This window comes from Condylura cristata, unplaced genomic scaffold (genome assembly GCF_000260355.1).
Source record: "Condylura cristata isolate star-nosed mole 26May11 unplaced genomic scaffold, ConCri1.0 scaffold00015, whole genome shotgun sequence".
Taxonomy (NCBI): domain Eukaryota; kingdom Metazoa; phylum Chordata; class Mammalia; order Eulipotyphla; family Talpidae; genus Condylura; species Condylura cristata.
This window is the reverse complement of record NW_004567116.1, coordinates 8,648,007-8,664,349: the sequence shown is the minus strand read 5'-3', so window position 1 is coordinate 8,664,349 and position 16,343 is coordinate 8,648,007. Positions and strand designations below refer to the sequence as shown.

Below are 16,343 nucleotides of genomic sequence, written 5' to 3'. Positions count from 1 at the left end.
CTGGCAGACGTGAGCAAACTGTCTTACTGAGAAATGGAATCTTGAAGGCATACGAGGCTGGAGGGGAGAGGAGTGCCTGAACAGCTGCTCAGTACTGATGGGCCTTCCTGCCTGTAGAGTTTACTCCAGAGGTGGCGCCTCAGCTCTTAGGTCCTGTCAGGGTGTGAGTGTGGACTCAAGTGACCGTGTTAACAGGTAGGAAGCGCTTTCGCTCTTCCACACCATCTGTGGTCCAATGACCCCATGTCCAGTTGTGGTGTGAGAGCCGCAGTGACTCAGTGAGCCCCGGAAGTCTATGCACTTAGAGCCATCACGACGCTGGGAGGGACGTTGTGCCCAAATCTCAAGCAGGGAAATGTGAGATTTCTTTGCTCCCTAGAAGCTGCCTGGGGAACAGGAAGGCCAGTTCCCCCTGATCCAAAGAGAGTAAGCAAGTCTGTGAGCCATGAAAGGGGTGCTCCTTACATAGCAGTTAGCCCCTCTGCTGGCTGGACACCCAGGTGGTCCCGAGGACAGGGACAGTGCTGCCCAGCAGGCCCAGACACGGAGCAACTTGGGAGACAGCTATAGTTAATGCAAACTTTATTTATAAAAGACTCTTAAATTAGTTGTATCATGCCATGCGTTCATACAGAATACAGCGCCCTCCAGGGTACAGGAGGAAGGGCTCACAAACTCAAAGGAAAAAACTATTAAGAGTTTCTAGTAGTTAAAAGCTAGAAAGATTAAGACAACTTTACAAATGAACAATTAAAAAGAAAAAGGATATGGAAACTAGTCTGAGCTGAGAGGGGTGCAGCTGTTTACAAGTCTGTACACTACACTAATACACTGACAGTCTGCTAGAGCAGGATGCTGGCGGAGAAGCAGAGTATGTACAAATACTTGTGCCACAGCGACTCCTCCCCCAGCTCCGCAGTATGATACATACAACCCGCTGTGTACACCAGGCCCGCGGGCCGCTTAGACTATGAGGACTTCTAGTTAGTAAACTAAAGCTGCAGGTCCGGGGCCAGGCAGCTTCATTTGCGACTGCTCTTTATTCTCTCCAGTCTTTTTTTCAAGTCATCAATGTTAGCTGTGGAGGAGGAGGAGGTGGTCATGGTTCCTGAAGAGTGAGTCTGGTTAGAATCCAGGTCTGAGTGCTGGTGCTGCTCCCGCGACTCCCGGAGCTGGGAGAGCTTGCTGTGCAGCATGTCTGTGGAGGAGGCGACGGGAGGAACGGCTGGTTTGGAGAGTAAAGAGGTCAGTGGAGGCCTGTCGTCTTGCTGTTGAGAGAAGAGGAGACACCGCTGAAGCAGGTCAAGGGGCCATCTGTCCCTGACTGGCTTGCCACGCCCTCCCTGGCACACAGGGAAGGAGCAGTACCTTCGTGTTGTCCAGCCCGCATCGCTGTCGGAGGATCTTCAGCCTCTCCAGGTAGACGGAGGGCCCCACCTCTTCTCCATTTGTGTTACCTATGGCGGACACTGTGCTTGTGGGAGGAGGCACACACGTTACCTCCATCTGAGGGGAGATGCCTAGGAGGACATGGAGAAAGAGCGTTCAGCTGTATGTCCCTCCCACCCCCAACACATGCACTTCTAGACAGTCCTGATTAACCCGCCGCCTGAGAGGACCATCTGAGGTCTGCATATAGTCACTGTTTTTGAAAACAGAAAGATTCAAAGAATCCACCTGGAGCTGATGACAACGGGCACCCTGACTGCAGGGGTGCTGAGCGAGGGCTTCGGGAACCACCACAGCAGAGCAGAATGTGCGCTGGGCCGTCCACCCAGGCCCTGGACTGTGCAGGGAATAGGCTCCGCTACCCCGGCCTGGACAACCTGAGGCCTATATTACTCCTGTGGGTGCTGTGACCCCAGCTGCAGCACTGAAGGACTCTAAATATATGTAAGAATTGGAGCAGGTTGGGATCAGGTGGTACAGAGGGGAGCGTCTTATTCAAACTGGGGGTAACAAGTTGCTCAAGGCTACAGTGTAGTCTGAAAAAGTGAGGGAAATGAGGTGTCCAGATGCTAAGAACACTGTGGGAGTTGCAGTGTCTACAACCCTCTGTGTGAAGGGAGCAGGCAAGAGGGCGAAGGAAAAACCAAACCAATCAAATCCATCACAGTTTCAAAGCTTCTGAGAAGAAACAATATAACAAGCTAGTTCTTAAAGTACCCAGTTTGATATTAATGAAATTACAGTGCACAGACAACTACTGGAAAGAGAGACCCCCTCATGGTGAAAACAGAAAAAGTAAGATGGCTACTCGACAGAAAAATCCCATTTTTAATGAGTCGACCACTCAGAAGATGGAAAATGACTGACATAAAAGTCAGCAGTAAGACTCTTGAATATCCTAAGCATGAAGTCAGTAACCAGGAGGGTCAGATGCTGTGTCTCTGTGTGCTGCTCGGGCTAGCAGATCACCAGTAAACTGTGGGCATCCCCGAGGCCTGTGGAGCTGAGAAAAGGAGGCCCCCCGGGGACTAGTCCGGCGGCGACAGGGGTAGCTGTGAGACACGCGCTGCGGCACTTCAGGAAGAAGCTGCAAAATGCAAACAAAGGAGCTCAACTGACGCTTCAGCCCAGCAAGGCACATAGTGAGAAAGGAAACGACTAGACTCGGACAGCCGCAGGCAGTTTTACAGGAAAACAAATTCTAGGACACGAGGGTGAGGGTGAGTGACAGCAGTGAACTGGGGGAGCCAAGTCAGCACGGATGGGCAGTATCTGCGCAGTGCGAGGCGCCTTCCCTAGCTGGGTCTCATTTTTGGTTTCAGGCACTTGACAGCTGTTTTCTGCACCTTAATCTTCCTTTCGTCTCTAGGTCCTATGAGCAAAATGTCTGACAGTGGCTTTTTCATGTGGAGACAGTAATGTCTCAGATCCGTTTATTTACGCATTCATGTCATTCAGCAAACACCAGCCGAGTGTCTAGGATCTAGACAACCAGGGGACAAAGCCTCTATCTGTGGGCACTTTAAACTCCAGTGTACACAGGCCTAAACAACCAGCCTAACAAACACGAGGTGACGATAGAAGTTTGAGTGCGGAGTGCAGGGTTCAGTGGGGAGTCAGGCCTCACAGTGCTAGTGGCATCTGAACAAGCTGAAGAGGGAAAGGAGCTGGTTACAGGCTCTGTTGGGGAAGAGCAAACGACACAAGAAACAACCAGGGTGAAGGCCCTGAAAAGGCACGTGCCCGGTGAGTTCCTGAACAGCAAGAGGGTTGCTGGGGCTAGGGGCGATGAGGTTCAGAGGTCTTGGGGTCCGGACGAACTCAGACCTCTACAAAGCCTTTTCTTTTTACTGAGTCAAAGGAAGATCTTTTGGAAAATATTTGAGAAGTACGTTTTGATGCTTTGTGTGGAAATTAGTATAGATTAGGAATGGACAGGAGGACAGAGGCAGGGTCAGGAATGTGGGTGGATTCCGCAGGAAGTCTGCAGGTAGAGCAGGAAGGATTTTCTGCAGAGAGCAAAGACCAAAAACTCCGGGTCAACGGGGAGGACCTGTGCCAGCTACTAAGATGGAGAAGAACGGAGAGGTTACGGGGGTGTGTCAGGAGCTTCGATTTTGACATGTGGCCGGCTGGAATCCCGAGTGGAGGTGTCATGCAGAATTCAGCAGTTACTGATCAGGAAGGGAGCCTGAGCTGGAGATAAAACAAATGTGGGCCTTGATGGCTAGAGAAGACATTTAGAGCGAGGAGAGCAGATGGGCCCGTTAGGGAATGGGAGGGGAGAAAGGACCATCACAGACTGACCCTGGGGCTCACTGACAGGAAATGTCCCGGGGAGGGACTCAGTCAGAGACCAAGAAGGAACAGCCAGAAGGGAGGAGGCAGGAGGCAACTGAGAGTGAGGCCAAGAACTAGTTCCAAGGGCAGTGCCAGCAGCTATCTGTCACTGAGGATGGGGCCAGTTAGGTGGCTGGGAGTTGACTGCTGTCTATACCCATGTGAACACCACCACACATACCACTGAGGTGCACAGACATAAACCAAGCAGGTCCCCTTCCTCCCGCCACTGGGAGCTATCTGGCACTTTCTCCCAGAGCTACTGGAGGAAGCCCTACCTGATGAAGTGGGAATACGGCCTTTGCCCTCCCTCTCCATCTCAATCACTCGAAGTCCTCTCTCAACATAGCTCTGGAAGAACTGTGAGGAATTTTTCAAAAACGGCTCAATGTCAGCATCTGAGTATTTCTTCTTATATTCATATAACTCTGCCAGGCCCTGGTTAACGAGAGAGGAAAGAGGGCATCAGCGACCCTATTCCATTGAGCAGAGTCCCATCTGGCACGACCTTTTCCATCTCACCTCTTTGGTGTTCTCTTTAGAGCCAATCTTCTTAAAAATCTCAGCCAAGAAATCATTCACTTTGGCCTTTGATGATTTTTCATCCTGAAAAAATAGAAAGGCACAGAAGGATTGTCTGGTCAAGCTTGAGCTGTTAACTGGGAACCAAAAGTTGGGCAGAAACTGAAAAGAACCTCAAAACCGAGACCTAATTGGCCCGTTACAGCAGCACGGATGAAACACGCTGCAGGCTCTGCGCGGGGAAGCCGACCCCTGGTTCCCGAATCCCCGTGGCCTCAGGTTTGCAACTAAACTTGCTGAGGCAAACCTGGTCCATCCTCCCTGACGGAACAAAGCCTGGAGAAGATTAGCTGGTGCCAGCGACTCAGGCCTGGGTACAGGTTCCTAGGGACCAAGAAGCGCCTGGGGGTATCTAATTTATACCTGAAAACCCAGGGAGGAAATGGCTACCTGGCAGCAGCTTCCAGCGTCACCCCAGGCCCTGGGGAAGACAGGCCCTGGGGGCTCACACCTTCCACAGGCCTTTCCGGACAACTTCACTTCCCCCAAACTTTCTCAGGTCAGGACTCACTATTCGAGATGCTCCCTTTTCTGTTTCCTTATCAGATTTGCTCCCAGTCTGGTCCATACTGTGCTTCATCATCCGGCAGAGGTGGGCTTCCAGCTCAGACTCGTTCTTGTTGTCAATCATTGTTAGGTGGTCTAGGATCTGAGGGCGACACATGCACATTCCATAGCAGCAAGGCCATTTCCATGGTGTTTTTCTCAAGCTCCCACATGGACGAGTTGTGGTTCTCACTCACCTTGGGCCCCTTTAATTTGCATAAAGTGTGCAGCAGCGTCTTTAGGGTCCTTATGGGAAATTCACTTTTGCATTGCTTCAGTTTCTCTTTGGGGAAGACCTTCATGAAAATGTGTATATCTAGAAGAATTCTGTCTAGATTAATGCTATTGATGGTATCAGGCAACAGTCGAACCATTCTCCAGAGACACTATTGGAAAAAGAAACAAAAGAAGTAAAGTGATTGAAGAGTGAGGATAATTTCTGTCTCTATTCATCTTTCCTAAGCATTTCTAAAAGGTGGTCAGGGATATAAACATGGCACAGCTTATCGTTCAAGTTCAGCTGCTAAACAACTTGTTAACGTATCACAAGTAATCCATCTAATTTCCACTCCTTCATATTTCCTAGGAACCAGAGCTTTAAAGGATGAGAAAATTTGGAATTTCTGTCTTGAGCTCACTTGGTACCTGAGAATAGAGTAGTTTATACCGTTTAACCAAAGACAAATATTATACTATCACAATGTAGTAACAAAGTATTATAGATATGTCCATTGTGAGCTTTGCAGAGACCAAAATATTATACAGCTATACATACTCCCCCCCCTCAAAAAAAGCAATTAAATTTGTCTCATCAAACTTTTTCATTTAGATTCTAGAGAACTGATGACATTTATAAAGCAGCCCTTCCTTGACACAGTTGGAGGCCAGGAGCTGTCTAGTTCTGAACCTGGGGTATTAGCTGTAAGAAGGGAAAACTGGAGACCAACAATATGTTTCGGTTGATTAGAATCTTAGTCCCAACTCCTCTTCCCCAACACTTTAACAAAGTATTGCATCCTTGAAAGAAGATAGGACAAATTATTTCAACTTCACCTTCATAACAAGCTCTGAGAATTTGGGAGAACTGGCTGTTGCTAGTAGGCTGTCTTGGAGCAAAACAAGTAGGGCACTAGGAAAAACAAACCCAAATCAAGAGCGTTAAACCTGTATTCCAACTGAAATCAGTAATTAAAAGGTCAACAGTAAATATTCTCTACCCTTATAGTAAATCGAGAGCTCACAATCAGGAGTTATTCTTGACTACTTGCATTCAGTTATTAAGAATATAAGGATAATTCAAGCTTCGTTAAGTTACCACTTGGTGAATGGTAATGCTTGCCACTCCTCTTCATTGTTTCTAATAGTTTTGAAAGAAATGTAACTGAAATATGCATAGAAGACCTGACAAACTTTAAAGTTCCATTCTAGAAAACCCTTAATATTGGCTGGCCTACTGAAAGCAGGCTTAGCTGCCTTATCAGGTTAGAATGACTTTAGCTCATGAGGAAGAGAATAGTAAGTCAAATTATTAGGCAAATCTAAAGTTACAACTGATCTAGTAACTTCTGGTTTCTATAGGTAGAAAAAAAGGCTGTTTTTCTAGGCGCTAATGTGAAGAATACAGGTATACCTGAGGATGTTGGTCTGGTCTGACTTCTCCAGAACCTTCACCACCAAGAGGTTCACAGAGCGGATCACCTGCTGGCCTTCCTCCAGATCTTCAATTCGAGAGTCTAGCATCAAGGTGATAAGGCCATGCATCAGGTCTTTCAGGACTCCGGTGGAGGCCTCCCGGGCTAGGCTCTCGATCTGAAACAGCTATCCAATCCCAGCTGTGTTAGAGTACTAAACCGAATACAAAGAGCAAGGGGCCGGGGCGGGGGCACTGAAAGGACACGTGATCTGCAGAGGCGCCTACCGAAATCATGTTGCCAATTATACAGCTATACAGCTTGATGATCTCATCCTTCTCCAGTTTCTCATCTGCCATGTGTGTGTTGTAGATGAGTCTCAGCTGCATGAACGTGGCTATCAGAAACTGATCAATATGGCCAGACATCGCTTCAGCCTTGTCTTCCTGTCTCAGGACCTCGTCGATCTGACAGTGAAAAATTCAAAGTATTTTCTAAGCTTCATACTTCTAAGTAGCAGGAAGACACTAAAAGGACATCTTGTATATTTACAATATCTTATCTTGAAAAAAGTCCAGTGACTCTACATAAAACGAGTCCTCAGGGATTCGATCATTCAACCATTTTTATAAGGCAAGATATGGTTTAGGTGAATTACTTGCAAATCCTATTCTATGAGGCTCACCGTCTACTTTAGAGAATAATCAGCCCTATGCTTGGGTGTCCAATTTCCTAAGATTTTTTTTTATTAACATCATATCATTTGATCATTCCAGTAGCTCTGAGAGGTCAACAAAGTGCGTGTAAGATCTTCATTTATAGGATGAGAAAAATGAGGCTGAGAAAGATCAGAGAACTTAGTCCAATTCAAGACTCAGGTTTCCCACATCCCGGTCCAGTGCTCTTTTTGACTGGTACATTGGTTGTTTCTAACACTTCATTGTTACTATGAGAAAAACATGCATTTTACACACATGTTCAACTCCAGGGGGCACCACTTACATAGAGCACAATGTAATGGCGCCCCCTGGTGGCGGGGAAGCCAATGGTCTTACTTCATTCATTTACCCCTCATGCATCTACCCAATGAGCACAAACACTTTTTATGTAATAAGGACTATTTAACAGTGCTATTTCAACACGGACACCAGGAGAGTAAGTGTTTTTGGGGGTGTATGTGTATGTATGAGCTTACTCCTCTTTTTCTATGGTAATTAACATTAACAATTGTATCGATTCAATTTTCATAGATTGCATATAACACATGCGGCATTATTCATTTTATAAGACTGTAGTATACTTCTCTGCCTTAGCTATCCCTAGTTCTATAGAAATTCATGAAAATCCCTTTATTAAGAAAAATAGTTTTATTTTTAAAGTTTGCAAAGTAGTTCGTTTCCAGTTTGGTTATTTTATCCAGTATAAATAATGTTAAAAAAACATCTTTGTATATATATGCTAATGTATTTGTTTTTTTTTAAAGATTTATTTATTTATGCATACAGAACTGGGGTACAGGCCAGAGGTGCAGGGGCAGGATTCACCAGAGACAGAGTGGGGAGCAAAACAGGCAGACAGACTAAAATACACTGCTGAGGGGAGCAGCGGGCAGGTCAGGAGAGGTCTGCCGCGCCATGTGGGTCAGCTCCCTGGCTGGGGATCAAACTCATGTTGCCATGGCTTTGGAAAGCTTCATAGAGCGGTGCTTTAACCTGTTGCACCAGAGAGAGCCCTGTATTTGGTATTTTTAATCTCTAAAAGCAAACTATAACTTTTTAGTCTGAAGGTAAAGCATTTTTACAATAGATATTCTTACTATACTGCTTTCATTTAAAAAAAATTGAGTTATTGTTGGCTTACGTTATTTTGGTATTTTGGAAATATTGCTTTCTCTTAAAAGGCACTCACTAGTAGTCACATTTAATGTATGACAGTACTGTTTTCCTGATTTCTCTTCCCCCTGTATATTGCAGTTTTCACTTTCTGCCACTATGATGCTCTAAAGTGATACTGTTTATTAGAGTCTGCACTTCATTGGCAGGGGTGGGCAGGCCATCTTTTCACGTATTTAGAGGTCATTTGGATATCTTACGTGATTTGATTATTCATCTCCTTTGGTCATTTTTCCACTGGGTGCTCTTTCTCAAGAGTTAATAAGAGCTCCATTTACTGTAGGAGTTAGTCCTTTACCAGAAATGGGCCACAAATGTACTCCACAGCTGTACTGGTTCCTCTCTCATTCCTATTCATATTTTTGCTCTCTAATAAGGTCAATAAGGGATTTTGGTTATTTATTATAATTTTAAAAGATTTATTTTATTTATTTATGCATCTAAGAGCTGGCTATAGGCCAAAGGTACAGGGCTGGTGGTGAGAGGATTTGCCAGACAGAGTGGGGGAGCTGAACAATCAAATTGACTGAAATACACTGCTGAGGGGAGCAGCAGATGAGACAGGAGAGATCTGTTGTGCCATGGGAGTCAGTTCCCTGGCCGGGGATCGAACTCATGCTGCTGATAGCTTCACAGTGCTGAGACTTAATCCCTTGCGCACCAGGGAGGCTCAATTTTGTTATGTAGAAGCCAAGATCTGGGCTACTTGTCATTGTTTTCAGGTCCTCTTGGTGAAAAGAACCAGGGAATATACATATATTTGGTACTTATATATGGTATGAGGCCTGTAATATACATTTGCACACACACTCTGATATTAAGTTCTGTACCTCATGTAAGCCATGAGTTCATACTAACCTGTTTAACTCTGTTTTCCTTCCTTCTATGTTTGTAACACCTTTCTCTGACAGTGGGAAACCTGGCTCCTGTTTTCCCTATTATTTTTATTTGTCCCACCCCCGTTATGTAACTAATCTCCCATCTTTGCCACCAGCCCCTCTCATACAGATGTCCACTTCTCCTTGGGCTCTGATTCTCCAATTTGAGTCTCCTACACACCAGTGCACCCCCCTCCAGCACATGCAGATATCCCATTCCCCTGGCGGCCCAGCTACCACGCCAGACTGAAAGCTGCACAGACATCCAGCTCATCCTTCTTGGGCTCTGACGCAGACTCTGCACCACTCCCCTAAAAAACCCCTCTTCACACTGGCTGGACTCTGAAACCCTACATTGCATCTTGTTATGGCTCCCCACTCCCATGTCACAAAGGTGGTGCCTTCCTTACTCTATTAGCTTGAGGACTGGACCATTAAGGAAGAGAAGAAATTATTATTATTATTTTTAAAGATTTATTTATTTATGCACACAGAACTAGGGTACAAGTCAGAGGTACAGGTGTGGTAAAAGGATTCACCAGAGACAGAGTGGGGAGCAGGACAGGTAGACTGACAAATTACACTGCTGAGGGGAACAGTGGGCAGGCCAGGAGAGGTCTGCTACACCATGTGTCACTTCCAGAGCCAGGGATTGAACTTGTACTGAAGTGGCTGTGGCTGGCTTGCAGTGCTGCGACCTAACCCATTACGCCACCAGGGAGGGCCAGAAATGATTCTTTAAATAACAAATGACTTCTTTCTTCTTTGCTTAAAAATCTCAAAATTTACCCCTACTACTTAGAATTCAAACTACTGACCTTGGTGCTTTTTTTTTTTTTTTAAATGATATAATAGTTTATTTTTACATCATTTTATGCCTTTTTCCATCTCAGTTGTAATCCCCATGGGATTCCATCACCAAATTATCCATGTGCCATCACCGTAGTCCAGTGCACTTCCCTCCTCCCACTGTTTTTGATCCCATTCCCCACTCCACCCCTGCAAAATCTGATTTTGGGGCTTTTAATGCTCGACATGATCTGGTCTCTAACTCTCAAATCTCTTTATCAGTCTTTGTCTTGCAGTCTGCCCAGAGCACATGTGTGCTGCACAGATTCCTAGGACGTGCCATGTTCACTCCTCCTCTAGGACCTTTGTACGTCTGCCTATTCAGTCCCTCTCTCTCATAATGCCATTTGAGGATATATACGTAGTAGTTGCTAATGCCTGATATTTTCCCATTCACTTATTTGACTCTATCCAGCAAAAGAATTCTATGAAAAAGAATTCTATGAAATTTGGCTCCTTACTCACTGCCACCACCTCTGGCCTCTGGTGAACCTATGCAATTTTAGAAATGCCAGGCTCTTAAAAAAAATTTAAAAAGCCAGGCTCTTTGAGCTACATCCTGTAAGGAAGAGCTGACTGAGAGGAGCCAGCGTGCCCCGTCAGTCAGGAAAGTGCTCAGCACTGCCTGCCATCCCCAGTCCTGGTGTTAGTATGAGGCCACCAGCACCCCTTCAGCAGCCTCCATCAGTACTGATGGAGATGCGTTCATGACGAGCACCGTTACCTGCGTCAATGCTTGGATGCTTGTGTTGATGTCACCACTGGCTACTTGGGAGATAATGAAATTGATTGTGGATGCTGTGTTGCTGTGCATATCATCGAAGTGTGGAGAAACAGCCCGGATTCTAGATCACAGAGCAAAGGAGAACATTCAGTCTTCATCACAAGACATCCAGTAGGAGGAATCATGCAGCTGTCCACTACATGCAGGTCTTACTAAAGCATTACTGTCAGTTAGCCTGGAATGTTCTTAAGAGTTCTAATTGCACAGCACACTCCTTCCACACAGGCACTCTGATGATCACAATCACTTATATTTAAATAAAAGAGGTTAACTTACTTGGGTTCAGGAATAAGGACTGGCTCAAAAATGTCATCTAGCTTGTGCTGAACAAGTTCTGGCATTTCGCATCGAACTGTACCACTGTCATTCTCAATCTCATCTAGGTCCAGCTGGAACTCTCTTCGAACCACTTGGGCAGCTTCAGGAGGCCCGCTCATACCCCGGGCTTGGCTAGGGGAAGCAAAAGGAGCCTCTTGAACTAGGCCAGACATCTTAGCCAAAGGCAAGAGTAGCATTGCCAGCTGCCCCCAAGCTTTAAGACAGATGTACAACTTCTGGCTTCAGCCCCCCTGAGAGATTTAAATCCTTGCCACTACGCAAGTGCCTTCAATGGGCAACAACACTGGTTCATGAAAATCCTGAGCGAGCAGATAATTCTAACTTGTGTCTATAGTACCTGCCAAGCTGTAAGTATTCTCTCTACTTAATTAAAGAGACAATAAACTCTGTGTTGCCATTCTAGATAGGGCAGAAAATTTTGGCTTAATGAAACAAACTTATACTGACTTAAAAATTAACTAAATTGACCAGTGTTTTTTTTTTTTTTTTTAAATCATTGTAAGCATCATTCCATGCAATAGTCTGTACATTTATACTTTGAGGGACAGTCAGTCACCTCTATATAGGAATAGTCACACTTGACAGGCCAGGTGAAGCACTGTATCCAATCAGTTTAAAAGTTTCCAAATCCAAATTGGTTACAATTATACTCATAATATGACCCTAAATAGAGCTGTCTTGCTCAGAAAGGCAGTATTTTGAGTCCCTAAGTCAATTTGGGTTGCGTGCCTTTTACTAAGCCTTATCTGAAACAGGAAGCACAGTCTATAAAAATATAATACAAGGAAGGTGAAGCAATATTTTAGCCACATGACACTGAAGTGCCATTTCTGCTAGCTAGTGGACTCTTTTGAAGCCTTGATTCATAGTATGGACACCATCTACCCTGGTTATAAACTAAAGCAATCACCCTCCAGAGGGGATGAATCCGAGTCAGAAGTTAGAAAGATATAAGAGCCCTGCTAATGAGAAATTAGCAGGCGGTACTTACATCCTATAAGTGCGATACATAATTCTGTCCACGGAAAAGCAGTGAAAGAAGGCACAAGACTATTTAGAAGTGGCTTTGAGACAAAGACAAAGACAATGAAGGCTGAAGGATTAAACATGTGGTTACAAGACATTTACCCAGACATTCTGTCATGCATGATAATGGCTACAGGAACTCAAGACATTACAGGATAAGCTCTGAGCACACAAGGCAAAGTCCATAAAAATGCTTTCACGTAACTCCATCTACGTACTTGAGTTTGGAAGACATGTCTTCGGCCAGGCCCTTGCGCAGCATGTTGGTGTTGGAGTTTGCGCTCTGTGCGCGCTGAGGTTTCTCTTCCACCTGTTTCACTGGTGCAGCAGACGGCCTCTTTGCAGATCTCTTAATCCTCTCCTCCAGCATGCTCATATCCTTTTCAGAAAGCTGTAAGAAGAGACCACATTAATTTGTTAGCATGCCCTGCTAAAGTAAAAAAGTCAAACGTTAAAGAAAGTACTCCCAGCTCTGCTGTGTCACCACTCACTAGCTGTGTGACTATAGGCAAGAAGGTTCACTTCTGCTCAATCTCTTTCGCCAGCTTGCAGCAGCAAGTAGTCACCGACTACAATCAGAGTATCCAAGCACACTCTAAATATGTGTGATACTAAGAAGGTAATCAAAGTGAAGACCTGTCCAGCCCTGAAGGGAATGACTCACATAACCTGAGATTTAGTGCCTGCACAGTCTGGCTCGTGGCTGTAGCTCAGTCCTGGCCTGACTGGTACTAGTATTCACACTGCTCACACACAAGTGAGTACCTGATCACTAAAAATATCATGTACTAAAGCTTACAGAGCACAATGACAGGCAGCATTTAAATCCCAAACTAGCTCAAATTTCTTGATTCAGAAATAGCTCATTGCTAAAGCAAATTGCTGGGTAGCATGCTCAGGAAAGAAAAATGTGATTTCTAGTAAAATGCAGCTGAATGTCTTACACTCTTAAAAGTTTATCTGGATTCTGTGACACACTGATAGGCTGAGTTTAACAAAAAGTAGTAAAAATTTAGTTTGAGTGGGAAGAAATCTGAACCCTTCACCATCTTGTGGTTCTTTTTACAATAGTCGGACAGTGCTTGAGAAAAGCCACTCACGTTTCCAATCAGCTTGAACACCTGATCTCCATGCACGTTGTACACTGTGACAATGGTGTTGAGGGCGGCATTGCGTACAGCGTTGTCACGGTCGCCTATGTGAATTGCTATCTCCTTTAAGGCTTTTCCTGGGGTTGGCTGGCAAACATTCATGCCATAAGACTCAACCAGACACCCCAACTCTTCTAGGCACTCTGATGGGGAAGAAAGGCTAGGTCAATGGGAATCAACACACCTTTATTGGTATAGAGTTATCTTCACTACAAACATTCCCTTAGGAACACAAGAGGAACTAAAAAGGCTTGTTCTGATTCTGTCTAGATTTTTTTTCTAGTTACTATCTTACAAAACACACAATGAAAATATAGTGTTAAGAGCAAGTGCTCTTGGAAGAGCAGGATGCCTGTGAGTCAGATGGCCCCTGTGCACTTGATTTTGTCACCAGGGTGGTACTGAGTGATGCCTGTATCACCTGATACTGTGGCTTCACCAGTGTGCAACTCATCACTCTCACAGTCTAGATGAGAAGGTGGAACACACGCCACAGACATTTCCTCATTCATGCAGACACTTTCTTTTAGAGGTCACTACTGCAGAGACTCTTGCTTCAATTTAAATTGTTGCTTCACCTGCTCTCTGCTTAGAGTTTTTGGATTTGGTTCCTTCCATGATGAAGGGGAACATCTTGCTGGCTGGGTAGACAAGGCACATCCGGTTCAGGATGGCACGGACATCTTTACGAATGACATCCTTTGGTTCTCCAACCTAGTCAACAGGAAAATAATGAAGAAAAGTAAGGCACTTTCTGAATAACTGCCTCTTCCCTTCCTTCTTCTCCTCCCAATCCATGTATCACTATATCTTGAAAGAAAAGGGGCATGGGGATAAGAAGTGGGAGGTATCATCCTATAACAAATCAAGGAGAGAAGGGAATAAAAGTCTAAGAACTAAAGTCAGTTTGAATTGTGAGCAGCCTTCCAGGATGAGAACACGTTACCTTGAGGATGAGATAGGGGATGAAGGAAGAGGCTTCATTTTCGGTGAGATGATATTCTTCCTCACTTAGCAAGGTGAAAAGCAATTTTAAATATTCGAGCGCTTTCATTAGAACACTTGTGTTTGTGTCAAAGAACCGCAGGGTAAGCCACTTTAAGATAAGATCCAGGCAACCAATGACACCCTCTTTTTCACTCTCCAAGTGCTTAAAACAAAACAAGAAAAATTGAAAAATATGATTATATGAAAATTTAAGTTCTATTAGATAAGTACTATTTGAATTTTACTAGTGTCAAAAAGAAAATGCGATTTTTAAAACTTAAAAATATAGATACACAATCTTTTATTCTATCTAACAACAAGACAGCTCTGGAAACAAAGAACTGGTGTATTCCAGTTCCTTTTCAAGTCATCAAACTTTAATTATTTCACAGACTCAGTGTTTTCACTTGCCTAAGATACATAACTATTCTAAACTTACATCAACCATGACAGCAAGTGCTTTGTTATGATGCTGAAAGTCGGAGTGAAACATCTCATCTTGTAACCATTTTGCTACACAGCTAGACATCTGAGTCTTTAGTTGCTCAATGTATTCATCCCGGGGCGTAGTAAAATTCCACTTCAGCACCTGAAAAACGCCAGTTTGAAAAGGGCCTGTAAAATGCTCAAATGAAATGAGGTAGGGAACACTATTTCAAGCAGTTGCAGGAATTAATTTTATAGGGTATATTAAAATCAAAGATTAATTTGTAAATAAATATGAATGCAAAATGAACTCTTTTAAGCTATCACACAACTCTAAAAATCTAGAAACAGCAATTCTTACTAGAAATACCAATGGTAATTTATTATATAACATGGTGGACACTGTTGGTACACTTCTAATAAAGGGAGAATTTAAAATGTACATATACCATTCTGGGAATTTAAAGTAGATACACTCACATATGTGCATAGAGGCTACATTCTGAGATGTTTATGGTATACAGTTTACAATGGTAAAAAACCAGAAGCAGCTTAACTGTTCAACAGACAGTGGGTTGGGGATGAGAAAGGTACCCATATACAGGGTACAAATAAAAGAATGGATGCACATATATATGCAGATATGGAATGAACTCTAAGAGATGTCACTATCACTGAAAGGGAAAAGTAAAGTTAGAGAAAAAAAGGTGTGGGCATGTTCCTATTTGCATAAAAGGTAGGCTAAATGTTTATATGAGTTTACCAGTAAGGAAAATTAGTATTTTTGGAGTCATACACTCAAAAAAACTGGTAAAACTGTCTTCCCCATGGAAGGAGACTGGAATGGGAGACAAGCTTGTATATATTTGTAAAAAAAAAAAACAAAGCCCTAATAAAACCAAAACATTCTGAGAAATGACTGAACGAGCCAGTCATCAAATCTGTCTTTAAGATATCAGATACAAGAAGGAATAAAGAAGTAGCCTATTACATATGTATAATTGATAGATTAATACTTTCCATTCTTTAATACTAAAATTAAAAAAGCAACTTTTAATCTGTTAGGATTAAAACAGGCAATACCTCCATTCTACAGTTTCTTTTGTAGGAATGATTATTCTTATAAAGTAGCATTAGTGAAATAGTAAAATTATTTCAGTAAAACTGAAAAGCAAAAGATTCAGTTCATTATTAGATACTTCACAACAATATGAATTTCAGGTGCAAAATTATTTTTGATTAACAGAACAAAGAAAAAAGCTCTTAAAGAGACTTATTTGCTTACCTTTAATCCTTTCTCATCTTTCATCCTTTGCTCCTTTCCATTGGGAACAGCAATAAAAATAGGACCGGACTTATCCTCATCGTCTTTTAAGCTGGTTTTGCTTGGCACTTTCTTCCCCTGCGCACTCTACAATCAAGGTTCAGGAATATCAATTAGTTAGGCTACTTCTCTTTGGGAA

General features: G+C 43.7%; 1 protein-coding gene across 3 annotated transcripts in view; it reads right to left on the bottom strand.

Moving 5' to 3' along the window:
* Window positions 1-561: 561 nt before the first annotated feature.
* Window positions 562-16,343, bottom strand: part of CKAP5 (cytoskeleton associated protein 5) — a 77,986-nt gene continuing 62,204 nt past the window's right edge. For 2 of the 3 annotated variants that reach the window (XM_012725418.1, XM_012725419.1), the window contains exons 28-45: window positions 16,166-16,291; window positions 14,894-15,043; window positions 14,414-14,617; window positions 14,046-14,181; window positions 13,417-13,610; window positions 12,535-12,707; window positions 12,282-12,305; window positions 11,228-11,401; window positions 10,892-11,012; window positions 6,836-7,015; window positions 6,548-6,735; window positions 5,971-6,046; window positions 5,115-5,303; window positions 4,883-5,020; window positions 4,312-4,395; window positions 4,068-4,227; window positions 1,369-1,520; window positions 569-1,268 (exon numbers count right to left, since the gene is read on the bottom strand). In XM_012725418.1, coding sequence (XP_012580872.1) covers window positions 1,023-1,268; window positions 1,369-1,520; window positions 4,068-4,227; window positions 4,312-4,395; window positions 4,883-5,020; window positions 5,115-5,303; window positions 5,971-6,046; window positions 6,548-6,735; window positions 6,836-7,015; window positions 10,892-11,012; window positions 11,228-11,401; window positions 12,282-12,305; window positions 12,535-12,707; window positions 13,417-13,610; window positions 14,046-14,181; window positions 14,414-14,617; window positions 14,894-15,043; window positions 16,166-16,291 — 2,715 coding nt within the window. In that variant the 3' untranslated portion in view covers window positions 569-1,022. Of the gene's footprint in view, window positions 1,269-1,368; window positions 1,521-4,067; window positions 4,228-4,311; window positions 4,396-4,882; window positions 5,021-5,114; window positions 5,304-5,970; window positions 6,047-6,547; window positions 6,736-6,835; window positions 7,016-10,891; window positions 11,013-11,227; window positions 11,402-12,281; window positions 12,306-12,534; window positions 12,708-13,416; window positions 13,611-14,045; window positions 14,182-14,413; window positions 14,618-14,893; window positions 15,044-16,165; window positions 16,292-16,343 lie in introns of all 3 variants that reach the window. The other variant, XM_012725420.1, reaches the window with a different exon arrangement.